Here is a 15,059-nt window from a genome sequence, read left to right on the forward strand (position 1 = left end):
CATTGCGATTTTCCAACTGTCTTGTCGAGTGACCAACTAACCAACTAAACCAAAGCCCCCTTTCCCCGGCGCCCAAATCCCCCAGCTCCGCGACTCCAACGGCAACTCCAACCCCAGCCTAAACTCCAGCTCCTGGCTCTGTCAAAGTGCGATCGTGACGTGGCCAACTTGTTTTTTGGCTTTTTGTTTGCGGCTGCTACTTGTTTGCAATTGTTTCGAGCGATTTTCGGCCAGCCGTGTAAATGTGTCGCCTTTAAAGCCATTTTATGTAAGTCGGTTCTGTGACTTTGTCTTCGCTCTCCATGCTAATGGCCAGGCCCCTACCAAAGTGATCTGCAATGGTGCGATCTGAGTTCGAGTACCTTGTTTTTTTGCCCATTTTTTTTTTTTTGGCAAAATAAACATCAAGTTTTCCCATCGTTTGCTCACACCGCAGGCAGTCTAGCTCTACCTCCCCCGCCCATGCCCCTGCAGTTTGTCTTTATTTAATGGCCACTTGTGTGTGTTTTATAAGATACAATCATAATTTTCTGATATGTCATGCCAGAGCGGCTGGCTTTTTGTTTGTTGTGGGTGTAGCCAAAAAGTGTCAACAAAAACTGCCTCCTAAGAGTTGAGAGTTGGGCAACTGGGTCTGAACTTTGAGCCAATTCACAAAACTATTATTGGCAAATATTAAAAAAGAATAAAAATTGTGCATTCCTTGGTTAACTTTCAACCGAAATTTATTTTGTTTATCTTGCAATCTTGGCTGGAGGCATTTGTCGCATGCCCCAAGAAATATTGATTGAAAATATTGAACCGCGTTTGAGTTTGATTTGCTTAGCCAAGTCAAAGTATTTGCCAACATCGACATACCGATCGCAGTTCTCCAGACCGTGCAAATGAAAAACTCAACTCGGGCACAAAAATGTCAGGCAACAAATTGCGTGGCATGGAACTACGCAAGTTGAATTTTTCCCCCAAGCCCCGTGTGGCTGTTTGTGGTGTTGGCGTGGTAATTATAACGCCGCCCGTTTGATTGCCACAGATATGGTAATAATATTTTTATAGCCAAAACTAGCAGACTCTGGCTAAAGCCAAGAAATGCCCAAAACAGTGTAGGGCCAATCGTAATTACGTCGGCAAATCAATAAATAAAGAGCTTAGATCATTAGAGCCAGTGCTAAAGTGTCGCTTTCAATCGCAGCCCCGTCATCGCCGAGAGTCGGAAAAACATTCGGCGAAACTAAGTCACCAAATGAACAAACCAACGAACGCCTTCTCGGCTCAAGAAACAAATGCCGCACCTAGCCTGGGTCTTGGGATTTTGGATGCGGTATGGTGCTGGAAAGGGAGCAGGGGAATCATTGTTGTGGCACATGCGTGGTATGGCCAAAGACTAAAACTGGCACTGGCATCTGGCTCCCCTGCGCCAACTACCAGCACCAGCACCACCACCCACCCTCGATCCACCCGTGGCAGCTGCAATCCGATCGTTTCGGATCGTTTACTGAAACCACTCGTCGACGGTCGTGTTGCATTCGTTGACGACCGACGCGTATATAAATACTTTTGGTCATCGTTGCAGACATCAGTTCAGCTAACGATTTCGTGCTCTTAACGGTCCTCACTCACTCGAGCTCTCCTTACAGCCTCCTCCTGCACAGGAATCATCGTCCAGTCGTCCTTCGTTCGCGTCGTGTGTCCGTTTGTCGTTAGTGTTTTTAAACCGCAAAATGAAGGTGTGTGTTTGCCCCAAGGCCCCCCTAAAAACCCCTACCCACCTTGCCCTCTAGTCCTGCATCTAAGCCCCCACGTGAATATCCCGATCCTGATTGTCACTTCTCCACTCTCTAGTACTTTGTTGCCATCGCTATGCTGATCGCCGCCGCTCAGGCCGTTCCCATTGAGCTGGGACACTATGCTCCGGCGCTGGTGCATCATGCGCCCGTTCTGGCGCACGCTGTTCACGCCGAGCCGGTGGCCTATCCCAAGTACGCCTTCAACTACGGCATCAAGGATCCCCACACCGGAGACATTAAGTCGCAGGCTGAGGAGCGTGACGGTGATGTTGTGAAGGGTAAGTATATTAGATGATTTGAAGCTGACAGGATAATGGTTCGCCAATTATATGCAAGAAAATCAAAAGACTTAGGCAACAAACTTGATTTTTAATGTTTTTAGTTCTGAAATCAAATGACTTAGGAAACGAACTTGAAAATAGTTTGATTAAAGATAAGGGCTCATTAGGAGTCACTAAGTGAACACAACACATATTACTCCTCATAGAACAAAAGACTTAGGCAACGAACTTGCTTATTCAATTATAACCAAAAGACTTAGGCAACGAACTTGATTTGAAAAAAACAATAAAATTTATAGAATCTTAAATAAAATTATTTAAATATTACTCTATTCCTTATTCAGGCCACTACTCTCTGGTTGAGCCCGATGGTTCCGTGCGCACCGTCGACTACACCGCCGATGACCACAACGGTTTCAATGCCGTCGTCCACAAGACCGCCCCCAAGATCATCGCCCACGCGCCAGTGGTGCATGCCGCCCCCGTGCTCGCACACGCCCCCCTCCTGCACCATTACTAAGCGGGAGCCTGGGCCCAGTCACCAAGGTGCTCTCCCTTTCGCTCTCATCCATCCACTGAAACATCATAGGAACAACAACAAACAGAAAACGAAAAAACCACAAAAAAAATATCAACAAAACAACGAACATGAACATGAAAATTCTTTTGTAAGTAAGCTTAGCTAAGAGTTTAGTAGACACGGGACCGCCTTAGGGGGCGTGTCCCAGAACCCGGCTGATCCTGGCATGGCATGGACGAAGGAAAAACGAAAATGAAAATGGAAAAGAAAACGAAAATGAAAATCACTATCAAAGCAAATTCATATCGACTTGGCATTCGGAATGACTTGATCGCGGATTGATGACGATGGTGGATAACATCAGAGTTGGACTTGGTATAGGGAGAGACAAGTTTTCAATATAAAATATGTTATGTTTTTCTATATACCTAAATGTATGATAAGCCAGTACCGAACTCACTGGCAACCTTTTGCCCTCGTAGACCCAGGAAAGTCCATCTCACATAGGCTTCTCATAGATCTTCCCGCCTCTGTATATAGAACTTTACCTCTACGCCTTGAACTTTTTCATTTCAAGCTTAACTTTTGTAATATATATTTATGTTCTATCCCTCACTCCCATTTCAACAAACTTCTTATTCTATAACTCTAGTTTAGAAGCCTATGTGGCGACTGTCGAGCTCCGGACAGCATCCCCGAACTGCCACGCCTATTTAAGAACCTCAGGGCGTGTGTTAGCTCCTTTCTGGAGCCAAGTCGAGTGCCATGGGGGATCGCTTCTGGTTTGGCAGGCGCTGAGCGAACGACTCCTGGAAGGCAGAAGATTGTCAGTGATAGGAAGCACATGGCCGGATATTTGTGCATTAGTAGCTAGTACTCTCTATCCTGCTGTTATCCCCGAGGACTCATTCCGCCTCTTTCTTCCACTTTCACCTCTCTCACTCACTCACCGATTTACTATCTCTCTCTTCGTGTATCTTCTTCTCTCTCTCACTCAACCTCTCACTCAATCAGTCTGACACTCTTGTATCTAGTTTCATTTTTTGCATTTAGTATTTTCACAGTTATTGTGTATTTATAAACAATTATGCAGCTTAATTATAAACAACAATGATAAAAATCTCATGAAGAAAATCAACAAAAAAAAAAATAATCACTGAACTCTATTAGTTTTCTCCCGCCAACGGAGCAAAAACGAAAGGAAAACAAACTCTCACATGTCTCTCACGTCTCAAAAGTTCATTTGAGTCTTACACTTATGTACCATATATTCCCCATAAACATTTGTATGCAACAACAACAACAACATCAACAGCAGCAAACGAAATGCAAAAACGTTATTATGGAAATAGTAAAAAGAAAAAACTAAAAAAAAAATAAATAAAAATCATATTTAAAAAAAATTTAGACATGATCTTTTTTCTTTGGCTTGGTGAAGACATATCTACGAAGGTCATTGATTTTAGCAGCGAGAGTCAATAATTAATACTTTGGTGCCGAGCATAAAAAGTGAGCAAATTACTTAGCATTCCGCTGAAGTATTACAAATGGGGATTCGCACCCACCTGGAGGGCCTCTTCATTTCGTTTTGGGTTCTCGACTCGAAGTTCTTCAGTCTGCCTCTGCCATCCAAAGAAAACGGCTCGAACCCATGGGCCAAATTAATTCAAATTTCAAATAGATAGATCTTTTGGCAAATACACTTAAATACACTTAATATTCAGAATGGATTTTGTGGCTAAATTGTTGTGGTTCATTGTAAGTGCGGAAGAATTGTGGAATTTATATGACTACATCTAACATTTTGGTGGCAAATATTTAATAGATCTTGTAAAAATAAAACCACGAAAGTGAAATTATATTGTCAAAGAAGTGTAAAGAAAGAAGTGTCCTTATGAGCATTTTCTTATTTTTTAAAAAAGTTGCATTTGAATTAGTTTAAAGTATTACCGTTCTTTTTAAAAAAGAGTCAAAACACTCTAATTTAATCTTATTTTGACGAGCTATTAAGCCTTTAAAAACGTATCATGATTTCCTTTTTTCTGCAAATAAAGTACACACTAAAGAAAACACTTCCCAAATGTGATAATTTTCTGTATTAAATATCAAAGTTTCAATTGCTTAAATGTACGCCTCAACATATACTATCTTCTTTTCTGGATCCAATAGGTTTTAATACTTGCCACAAAAGTATGTGCCATGTTGGCCCATCCATTTCCCATAAAAAGTGAAGCATATCCAGAGACAGCTGAAAAAAGCGAATCTGGAAAAGCCAAAGTGAGCAGTTACTTTCTGCAGGAGCCTTACGGTAGGCTATAAAATAGATTTTGTAATTGTCTACATTTCATCCATCTACATTAAAGACATTTTTCTCCCCTATAGGACCCAACACCTATTCCTTTGGATACGATATATATGACCCTCAAACCAAAAACACTCAGTTTCGAGAGGAGAAACGGTTTGTTAATGGCAGTATCCAGGGAAGCTACGGATATGCAAGACCTGATGGAAAAATTGAGGTCACTAGCTACACAGCGGATGAGGATAATGGCTATTCCGCAAAATCCCAGACTTTCCAAAAGGAAGACGATAAACTAAAGGCAGCCTGGCCGACTCAACGCCCTTATATTCTTCTTGAAAGGGACAGGATCGATGCCCCTGGGAATGTTACTTTGGATCCCAATAGCAATCTCAATGTGAGTGTCTCCCAAGTGACACAGCATGTAGCACAGCAGCTCAAGGATCAGCACGGCCTGGATCTGAACCACATCGATGTTAGCAAGGATGTCCTGAAACCAGCTGTCTTGGATGTGATCCAGGGCAAGGCTCCCGCGAAAGTCCAGCCAGTTCAGAACGTAATCCCCCCGCAGTTTCCAATAGTCCCCTTCATGCTACCAACCGATCAGGAAACCCCGAAGGTCACCACAGATTCCCCATCCACTGTGGAGCCCAAAAAATCCGATAGTTCCAAGTATAACAAAGCCAAAACAAATAATGACGAAAAGTCCCCGCAAGTCGAGGAGACGGAGGCGGAGAAAGAGGCCCGGCTGCCGCCGCCCAGGCCACTGGCTAATAGCAGTTCCAGCCACGATAGTTGGCAGCACCGAACCGTTGAGGCTAATCGTCGTGAGTTCCTGGCCAATTTGCCCAACCTAAGTGAGGGCAGGCCATAAGTAAGTGTTCAAAGCTGTAAATAGGGGTTAAGCCAACTGAACCAAAATACACGAAATAAAAAAGGTAGTTTTCCAATTTAAAGTCAATATCAATTTAGGCCAGAGCCCTAGTTATTAGGTAAGTTTCTTTCACTTTTTGAACGACAAGAGCCACAAAAGAATTCCACATATTGTGCGGCATAATTGAGGCTGCTACGAAAGTGATAAAAAATAAAAGAAAGACAAGTATCTGCGGCATTTTTGAAATTTCTTCCGGGTGGCGAACTGGAGCAGATCCCAATCTAAAGCGTTTGCCGCCTTTGAAGTGAATTTTTCTGCGCTTTGTGGGTTAATTTGTGGGGCGCCCACAACAGGTCGAGTGTGGGGCTGGTGCACCCAGCTGGATATTCCCCGATTCAGGAAGACGTCGGGCCATATCACGTTCCAGTCAAGTGTAAATGGTCTGCCATTTAATTGCTCCAAATTTCCAAATGCGTTTCCATACCAAATGGCAAGCCGAGCTCGGCCAAACACGATGGAAAAAACTAAAATAAAAACGGAAGGAAATGCGAAATGCATTTTGATTTGCACTTTAGATACTGTTTGTGTTTTCGGTTTATTTTTCGCTTTCTTCTCTGGGACCGGGCGATGCATATTTATGCTGATTTATTATTCCATTATTGCGGCAGCTTTAATTTGTGGCACGCACACTCATCGTCTATTGCGAAATTGTACTTTTTTTTTTAGTTTTACTTTGCCAAAAGCACTCCCCACTACTTTGAAAATTTGTTGGTTTTTAGCATTTTACATTTTTATACTTGTTCATTTGTATATTTATTGCCCACGAATTTGTATCTGGTACATTCACTTTTATGCTTCACTGGGATGGCTAAATGCGGGGAAAGGCTTTGGTTAATGGAAACAGGAACGGAATACAGAACTTTTTTTGCTACTTAGGGTTATTGTCCTACTATTGCTGGCTTTCTGGCCAACTTTCATATGCACTCGAGTGTTTTATTGTATGCTAATTAAAATGTTGCCACACTCATACGATTCCCTTTCAATTTATTACGTTCGGATTTTCTTTCATTTTTTTGCGGCGTGGATATTCGGTCATTAACTAATTGCTGAGGCAATCGACTTGCACCACTTCGAGAAAGTCTCTATTATTTTCTCCTTTCGGTTTTTTAGATTCGTCTAGGGTGGGACGTATACGTAACGTAATGAAATAAATTACGTAGCCGCACGGTGGGCTACTGTGGCCACTGCTGCTACTGGATGTTGCTACACGGTGGCAAGTGGCAATTGCACTTCAACTTAACATTGAGATCGCTGGCGTTGTCCCTGCAGCGCCGCCGGGCATAAAAATAGTAATAAAGCAATATTTATTTGCGCCGAGCACCAAAATATTTTCACGTTGACAACTTGATTAGCGGAGCCGCTGCATCTGGTTTTGGGTCCTGCTTTCCAGGCCCGCCGGCGGTTGCATAAATTTAGCCATTTTATAATCTCGATATGGCCGCTGCTGCCATGCCAGATCTCGAAACTGGTCAATTTCATAATATCCGGTTCGGGCGCGCTTGAAAAGTTGTTAATTTGCTGCATCTCTGCCAGCGACGGCAGCAGGAAAAACAAAAACTCCTGGCTGGATGGCAGCAATTAGCCGGCTTTGGAATAAGGTAAAAGTATTTAACCCACTTTTAAAGCTGGCCCAGCCTGAAAAGCGCTTTTCACTGTAGGAAGAGGGAGACTCCATTAAATTGGCGCTTAATTAATGAGCCACTCGGAGTCACAGTCCAAGGAAGTCGTCATGGGAATAACTCGACGCCCAATTTCCTCGACGCTATGCGACGTGTGAAAACGGCAGTGGCACTTTGGGCTGAAATTAAAATATTTAACAATTACCGCAAGTATTTTGATTAGTCAATGATACAATTAGATGGATGGCTGGAAGAAATCAATTGGAAAACGGCTGCGAGCTGTGGATGTGGCACTCAGAGTCGAGGCACTTTTCCGCGTCTTGCTACACTCGCTAGCCGCACAGAAAAAAGAGTGTCGTTCGACTGTCTCACCTGCCATATGATATGATTATGTGATTTGGCAATTTGCATTTAATTAATTTTCTTCAGCTATTTATTATGTCAACGCCAGCAGCAGAGGCAGCTTAGGCTCTCGCCAGAAATGAGGGGCCGGGAGTGCAATTGCTGCTCTGGCTGTTACCGCACCGAATTCAAGTGAATATTATTTGTTACCGTTGAAAGGCTTTTCAGATTATGCTTCGACGGCAGTTATATCATGGGCGGGCGCTCTCCGCGAATGCATAATCGGAGCTGACGGCGATGACGGCGATGACGGGTGGATGCGATTAAATAATGCAGAATTCCTAATTTTAAATAGCAGCTAATAGAGGCCAGTTTGAAAAGAAATAGTAATACATTAAAGAGAATAGTTTGGCTATTTTTAGGACTTAATCATTTTAATCAAACCCCCACTAGTATTTAAGCCAAATATCGACTTATCATAACTTTCCATCAAAGTTTTAAAAGAAGATGATGGCTTAATAGTGACAACTGGTTTTTTGAGAGGACTTTAAATCACCAAGCATTCCTCATACGCAGTGTGTGACGGATGCAAACGATTGAAATTAGATAAATTGCAGAAACCTGCCACTGGCTAAGTTCAATGTGCGCTGGCAATTAGCGGCATATTTTAGCCATTTTCCTTTCGGCCACACAAACCGCACAGGCCTCCACTCCCCGGTAAATTCGTGTTTTATTTGCAGTGCCTTCAAATAAATTAATATAAATTGCCGGCAATTGAATGCGTTGGGATGCTAGGCTACACAAATGTAATATATTTTATGTGCTTGTGTGCTGCTCAGGTTTGCCTTCTTATTTTTTCAATCACTGCAGCGCAGAAGATAAAGTAACAACTACTGTTTTTCGGTTGCATAAGCCAGGGCTGCATAAAAGGATAACCATTAAAAGAGCTACTGCAATAGCACTTCAATTCCCACAACAATTTTGGAAAGATGCACGCGTCGCTGGCTTGTTAGGCTGTAAGCCGGCGCAGTTCAGACTCTAATAAATATGAAACAATGAGACAAAAGTCAAAGTTGGCCATATTGTTTTTGTTGTTCGGTAGTTGTTTGCCAAACGTTCGGTTTAGGTAGCCAACTTTTTTCCATTAGCTTTGTTTTATTTTTCGGCCTGGTCTGGTCTGGTCTGGCCTGGCCGAGACGATGTCGCAAATGTACGCCAGCAGTATGAAGCTACAGGAGCACTTCGGCATTTGGCCAAGTTAATGCATGTACTAAATGTCTAACGGTAAATATGAGTTACTAGGTAATTGCTTGGTCTGCTTACCTGCAGCAGCTGTTACATGCTCGCCGCGCCGCGCATGCGCATTACCAACAACAACACTCGAATCGCGTCGCGTTTTGACTTTTCACTTTTGTGAGTGAGTGGGAATTGATTGAGTGGCCAAAGCTCTGGGTAAAAGTAAGCCAGGCCAAGCAAAAAACAAAATGTAACAAATCTAAACTATGGCTAACCAAAAAATTAACACCTGCCCCTCCATCCAGCGAGTGCGACAGGGAGAGCAGCTTCAAAGAGCAAACAAAATAAAATTTTGTGTGCAATTACGCTGAATGCAAGCAAAAATGAGAAAAAAATAAAAATGAAAACTTTGAGGCGATAACTAGCAACGAAATCAGCCGAAAAATGTTGCATATCACAAAACAAAAATGGGGAAGTGTCAAAGAATGCCAACACCGAACTTGAATGCACTTCCAAACTGAAGAATATACCTAATTAGTCTTAGATAAATTACATACTTTTAATTACCAATAAAAAGTCCTTTATATTTTTTTTATTTATTTTTTATTTTTCATAAACTTTCTTTAAAAATCAAACACAAAATACGTATCAACCACGAGTTCAATTGGCGTCAAATTTCCAAATGTTGCAGCAAAATATAGTCTAGTATATAGTCCAGGCATTAACGTGGAATGCCACAAAGACGACTCTGGCTGTGCGTCGAGTGTGGCATGTTGACTTGCGTTATTTTTTCCACCTGCTGCAACGCCAACGCTCCACAGGCAGACAAAGACAGAGTTATATTTGGCAGAAAGAGATGGGGAAGCAGGAGACGTAGACCCCAAATCGTGGGCCATAATTAAGCATTTATTTTATTTGCCATATTTCTTGTGGTGCTTCGGGATTTGTGGCGGATTGGATTGGTAATCATCGTGAAAAAATGTTTGTTTTTATCCACCACTTTTTCATTTCAGTTTGTCATGTCTCTCTCGCAATGTTGTCAAGCGTTGTCGACCATAATATAGCAATTAAAATTGTGTCTGTATTTAGGAGAGTACATCAACCCGATGTCATTCGTTTCAGGTTGTCTGATTCGATCCATTGCATCTTTCGAAGCCTGTGAAGCGGCGGAGGCTATGCAAAGTGGATGCTGCAAACGGCACGAAATTCAAATAATTTCTCGAGTTATTGGCAAACAACGATTCGATGAACTAGATTACTGAGATGGGAATCATTTCAAGGAGGTGGAATGATGGGCAGGAATTTGAGTGTGATGTGTATGGGAAAATGTTCGATAAAATAGAGCAACTACTTTGTAAGGAAAGCTCTATTTAGTTGAAAAAAAATGTCTCTTTTTGTCTTAGTTTTAATTATAAAACTTAATCAAGTTAAAACCCATTATATACCATTACTTTACCATTGTTTTAAGACACTAAACCAAACACCTTTTGTGTCACTTTAATGGCGTTAACAAAACGAACGACTTAACCTTCGATGTGAGAACCCTCGAGTCGCCAAACTCCACGCTTGGCTGCCTAATTAGCGCCAACCAATCGAGGGAGAATTGACGTAAGACCCCAAAAATTGGTACATTATCCCCACAAATGCAATTGTGGCACTTAACTTTGACTTAAAGTACAGGCCAGCCCATGCGAGCGATACTTCTGTTTTATGTCGAACAATTTGAGATTACAAAATTGGCTTTTATTGGGGCAGTTGGCGGCCTGCAGCCTCTTTTCAATTCACAATTCACAATTTACCATTTGGGTTTTACGAAAATCAGCGCATTAAAAGTAAACGATTAACCGGAGGCACGCCGCAATAGAAGGTTGCCCCAAAAAGCTGAATGCTGCCCAGCAGCAGCCACGAAAATCATCTACCCGAAATTTGGGTCAAACTGCGTTTAATGAGCAGACTCAGAGCTGCAATGCAAATAGGCTAGAAAAAATGTTGAAAACCAAAAATATTATTAACAAACTGCTTCGGAACGGAGCTGTCAGTGGGGCATGTTGCAATATGGCTCGGCTGAGCCAAAAGAGCGATGACGACTTATCAACGCCATCGCATGCGTCACTAATGACACACAAAGAGTCCTGTCCAGGGCAGCAAACATCCAAGCCCCAAACAATGGCAAACAATGGCAAAAACAACAAGACGAGGCAAGGTACAAAAACAAAAACCGCATTTGAACTGTTTTACATTCGGCTCGATAGACTATGGGCACCGCTCACTTCGCAGCTTGAACCAATCCACGAGTCCACCGATCTAGCAATCCACCGAACCACCGTCGATTCACTTTCTTCCTAACCATATATAAGCGGCGCATTTTGGTTGCAACCACATTATTCAGTGGTGGAAAGTCGTTGCGTGCAGTCATCCCACAAGCCGAACTTTGTTTTGTGAAAACCAAACTAGCCGCGAACTAAACTAAATCCGTGCTACCATGGCCTTCAAGGTGAGCCGCAGTCAAGGATTAAGGATAATGAGTGAACAAATTCAATACGAACTGTCCAAACAAGATATCCTTAAGGATGTTGGCAAGCAAAACAGTGATCTCAAGTGATTTATTTAAAATGAAGTGAAAAGTTTACAAAACATAAAGGACATTAGTTTCAGGACACAATTGGATGTTTAATATAAGCTTTTTAGCTTTAATCTTAGTATATTTCTTAAGGAGTTTCAGGAAACTTTATCCTTTTAATTAACACAAACCACTTACCAAAATATTTGCATATTAAAGACACACTCCCGCTCTTTTGAGGCAACCACTAAACCACAATGAAACCACTAAATTAAAAGCCAAACAAAAGCGTCAGTCAACCACAGCAAACACTTCATTTTGAATTCATTAAAATCAGCAGGAAAGAAAAACCACAAAAATATTTGCCTTTGATGCAGCCATTACATGGTTAGCGACAGTTACAAGTCAGCGGAGGGTCCCTCTTACTTTTCCACCCACTCTTTGGGGCCACCACAAATTGCAGCTCTTGCTGGTTGGAAGTTAGGGCCACTTCGCCACTCGCTAACGGAAACAATTAGCCGATGTCTGAGCTCCATTGTTAATTATGCGCCTGCCTATCTTATCTTTTAGTATCTGATCTTCGCCTCGGCCCTGTGCCTCAGTCTGGCCTATCCGCTAGAGCACCAGTACTACGAGGAGAGCCACGGCTACGAGCACCTGGCCCACCACGAGCCGGAGCCTGTCCATGAGTACGGACACCACCAGATCGAGCGCATCTCCCTGGGCGAGGAGCATGGACACCACGAGACCCCACACTACGAGGTACACCCCCACGAGGATGAGCACGTGGACTACTATGTGAGTTGTCAGGATTCAGTTAGAGATAAGTAAGAGAATCTAATAATATTCCACTCCAGGCTCCTCCCAAGTACGCCTTCAAGTACGGAGTGAATGACTTCCACACCGGCGATGTCAAGTCCCAGCACGAGACCCGTGACGGCGACACCGTCAAGGGACAGTACTCTCTGGTGGAGCCCGACGGTTCCATCCGCACCGTGGACTACACCGCCGACAAGCACAATGGCTTCAACGCCGTGGTCCACAAGACCGCCCCTGTGCACCACCACGAGGAGCTGCACGAGCACCACTACTAAGAGGACTCACCGTGCACTAGAGTTAGCCAAATTGCTCATCAGTCGAAGGAAGGGAGGAGAAAGACGGCGAGGAGGAGGAAGGAGAAGGATTAGAAACGATCGACCATGGAATCAGCTTCATATCTCGTAATTAGGACATCAGCACACACTGTGGACCGCGGGCCGTGTAGACTCTTGCAGCCCGGGGCCATGCCTACTTCATTAACATTTTGTATATTGTATTTTATTCTGTGATAGCGAATAACTTCTACGTGTTTCTTCCGCTTTCAACTGATCCTTAGTCACTGCCTGCTCAGACGAATTTACTCGATTCACTCGACTGTAATCTGTAATCTTTAAACTTAAATCTTAAAACTTTAATCTGTAATCTGTAATGTATACTTATGACTTCTCGTAAAACTTGTTGCAGAGATCGAACGAATTGTAAATTGTGTAATAAAGTGTGAATTATGTACTTTTTATAAAATCAAAACTCACCCGACCACTGACCATAATTTCTGCTGACCAGGTGGGGGCCAATCATTGAACTTGTACACCTCAAACAAATGACCAAATGTCTGGGCCTGCCCGGCCAACTGGTTTATGCGTTGCAGTCGTAAACGGCAATAAAGTGCCATTACAAGACATCGTTAGACACATTTTCCGCAAACCACTGCAAACGAGTTGTGCGTTTTGTTTTTGATTGAAATTGCATAAGTCGTATTTGAAAAGTTGTCCGAAAGTGCTTCCTAAAACTCCAAACTCTACAATAGGCGTTGAGATGAAGTCACGAAGGATAGTTTTAATTAGTTTATAAGTTTTTAATTAAAAACTAATCGGATCCCAGTTAATTTGTAAAGTAAGAGTATTATGTTAAAGATTATCTAAGCAATAAACTTTTTTTATTAGCTTTGTTAAAACAAGAATAATTTTTTATTCATTTTTTGAACCATCTAAGCAAACTTTGGAGCTTAAATACCATCATTTTGTGATGGTCTTCTCCTCCTATCTTTTCATGTTTAAAAATTATCATTTATTTAAAACTACTTAATAGACCGTTATGAATAATAACATAAATTTTCGCAAGTTTAGGTGGCAGCTCTGGACACTCTTTTGTTTACTGATATGGCAGCTTTAGTTTTTGTTATAAGTCTACGATCTGGCACTTCTTCCTTGCACATTTTTGATAAGAAAGGGCAGAGTACAGATAAATAAAAAACTATGTCAATTAAGAGTTAACCAAGGTACGGAATATAAACAAAATGATAGAGAAGAATAAGTATGTTCCTCGGGTTAATCAGGTGAGTTCAAAATAATAATCATTTATGATACAAACAATCCAAACTTGTGTTTACATTTTAGATTGATGCAATTTATCTGAACAAGGACATCGCACGCCTGATACGTGATAATCTCCTGGAAAATCTTCAAGCCATTTCAGTAAGCATGAGGACAATGTTAGAGCATGGGACATGTTAACCTTCCCTCTCCATCTTAGCCCGTTTTATTTATCAAAATCCAGCCCGAGCTTGATTTGTTGATTCAGTCCGCCATTTGGTTTGGTTCCGTTGGAAAGAGATGTTCAACCTTTGGCCAGCAGCTTCTGGTCCTGGCCTACGATGCCGAGAAACTGACCGTCTCCCGGCTGGTACTCCACTTCGCCTTGACAGTTCTTCCAGGCTACATCAAGAGCTGGGAGGAAAGGCGATTAACGAGGCGCGTGGAATGGTTTAGTCAGATGATCTCCTGGGCAGAGAACAGTGCTTTAGTGCTGAACATACTTAACTACTTTCGATTTCTGAAAACTGGAAGAAAACCCACTTTAATTGACTTCCTTTTGGGACTGGACTATATAAGTCTGAGAAACAACCAAAGGAGGGACATCGGTTACAAGTACCTGACCCGCGAGTTGCTCTGGGGAGGATTTATGGTGAGGAAAGGACTTATTAATATGCGACAATTTAATAATTTTGTTCTCTGCAGGAAATCCTTGGTCTCGTGCTGCCAATAATCAATTTTCGAAAGCTACAGAGATTACTGAAGGCCTGGACCTTTGGTGGGTTATCCGGAAAGAAATTGGAAACTGGAAGTAGTAGTAAAGCAGAGCTCCTCTCTCCAAAGATGACGGCGGACACCATCTGTACATTTTGTGGGGAAAGACCCACTCTCCCCCACCATATGGGCTGTGGACATATTTATTGTTATTATTGCCTGAGCGCAAATATTTTAACGGATGCAAGTTTTAATTGCTCAGTATGTGGGGCAACGTGTCCCGAGAAAGGAATCCAAAGTCTATGAACTACGGATTTAATACCCAAGTGATGGTTTTATATGTCTTTTATAGTGATAAGCTAAAAATGGGCTGTAAGAAAGAAATAAAAGCAAATATTTTATAGTATTTTGGATTTTTA

General features: G+C 42.2%; 4 protein-coding genes across 4 annotated transcripts; all 4 read left to right on the forward strand.

Moving 5' to 3' along the window:
* The first annotated feature begins 1,586 nt into the window (after positions 1 to 1,586).
* On the forward strand, positions 1,587 to 2,708 carry LOC108126444 (cuticle protein 8). The gene is made up of 3 exons (XM_017243057.3): positions 1,587 to 1,724; positions 1,840 to 2,062; positions 2,410 to 2,708. The coding sequence occupies exons 1-3, from the start codon at positions 1,719 to 1,721 to the stop codon at positions 2,583 to 2,585; spliced, it is 405 nt and encodes a 134-aa protein (XP_017098546.1). The 5' UTR covers positions 1,587 to 1,718; the 3' UTR covers positions 2,586 to 2,708.
* A 2,056-nt stretch (positions 2,709 to 4,764) lies between these two features.
* Positions 4,765 to 5,907, forward strand: LOC108126237 (uncharacterized). Its single transcript, XM_017242700.3, has 2 exons — positions 4,765 to 4,893; positions 4,968 to 5,907. The coding sequence occupies exons 1-2, from the start codon at positions 4,785 to 4,787 to the stop codon at positions 5,756 to 5,758; spliced, it is 900 nt and encodes a 299-aa protein (XP_017098189.2). The 5' UTR covers positions 4,765 to 4,784; the 3' UTR covers positions 5,759 to 5,907.
* A 5,472-nt stretch (positions 5,908 to 11,379) lies between these two features.
* Cpr66Cb (Cuticular protein 66Cb) lies at positions 11,380 to 13,150 on the forward strand. Its single transcript, XM_017242788.3, has 3 exons — positions 11,380 to 11,509; positions 12,146 to 12,373; positions 12,433 to 13,150. Exons 1-3 carry the CDS (start codon positions 11,498 to 11,500, stop codon positions 12,667 to 12,669), a joined length of 477 nt encoding a protein of 158 aa, XP_017098277.1. The 5' UTR covers positions 11,380 to 11,497; the 3' UTR covers positions 12,670 to 13,150.
* A 660-nt stretch (positions 13,151 to 13,810) lies between these two features.
* Positions 13,811 to 15,046, forward strand: Pex2 (peroxin 2). The gene is made up of 4 exons (XM_017242784.3): positions 13,811 to 13,949; positions 14,011 to 14,088; positions 14,147 to 14,578; positions 14,632 to 15,046. Exons 1-4 carry the CDS (start codon positions 13,911 to 13,913, stop codon positions 14,944 to 14,946), a joined length of 864 nt encoding a protein of 287 aa, XP_017098273.2. The 5' UTR covers positions 13,811 to 13,910; the 3' UTR covers positions 14,947 to 15,046.
* Positions 15,047 to 15,059: the final 13 nt, after the last annotated feature.

This window comes from Drosophila bipectinata, chromosome 3L (assembly GCF_030179905.1).
Source record: "Drosophila bipectinata strain 14024-0381.07 chromosome 3L, DbipHiC1v2, whole genome shotgun sequence".
Taxonomy (NCBI): Eukaryota; Metazoa; Arthropoda; class Insecta; order Diptera; family Drosophilidae; genus Drosophila; species Drosophila bipectinata.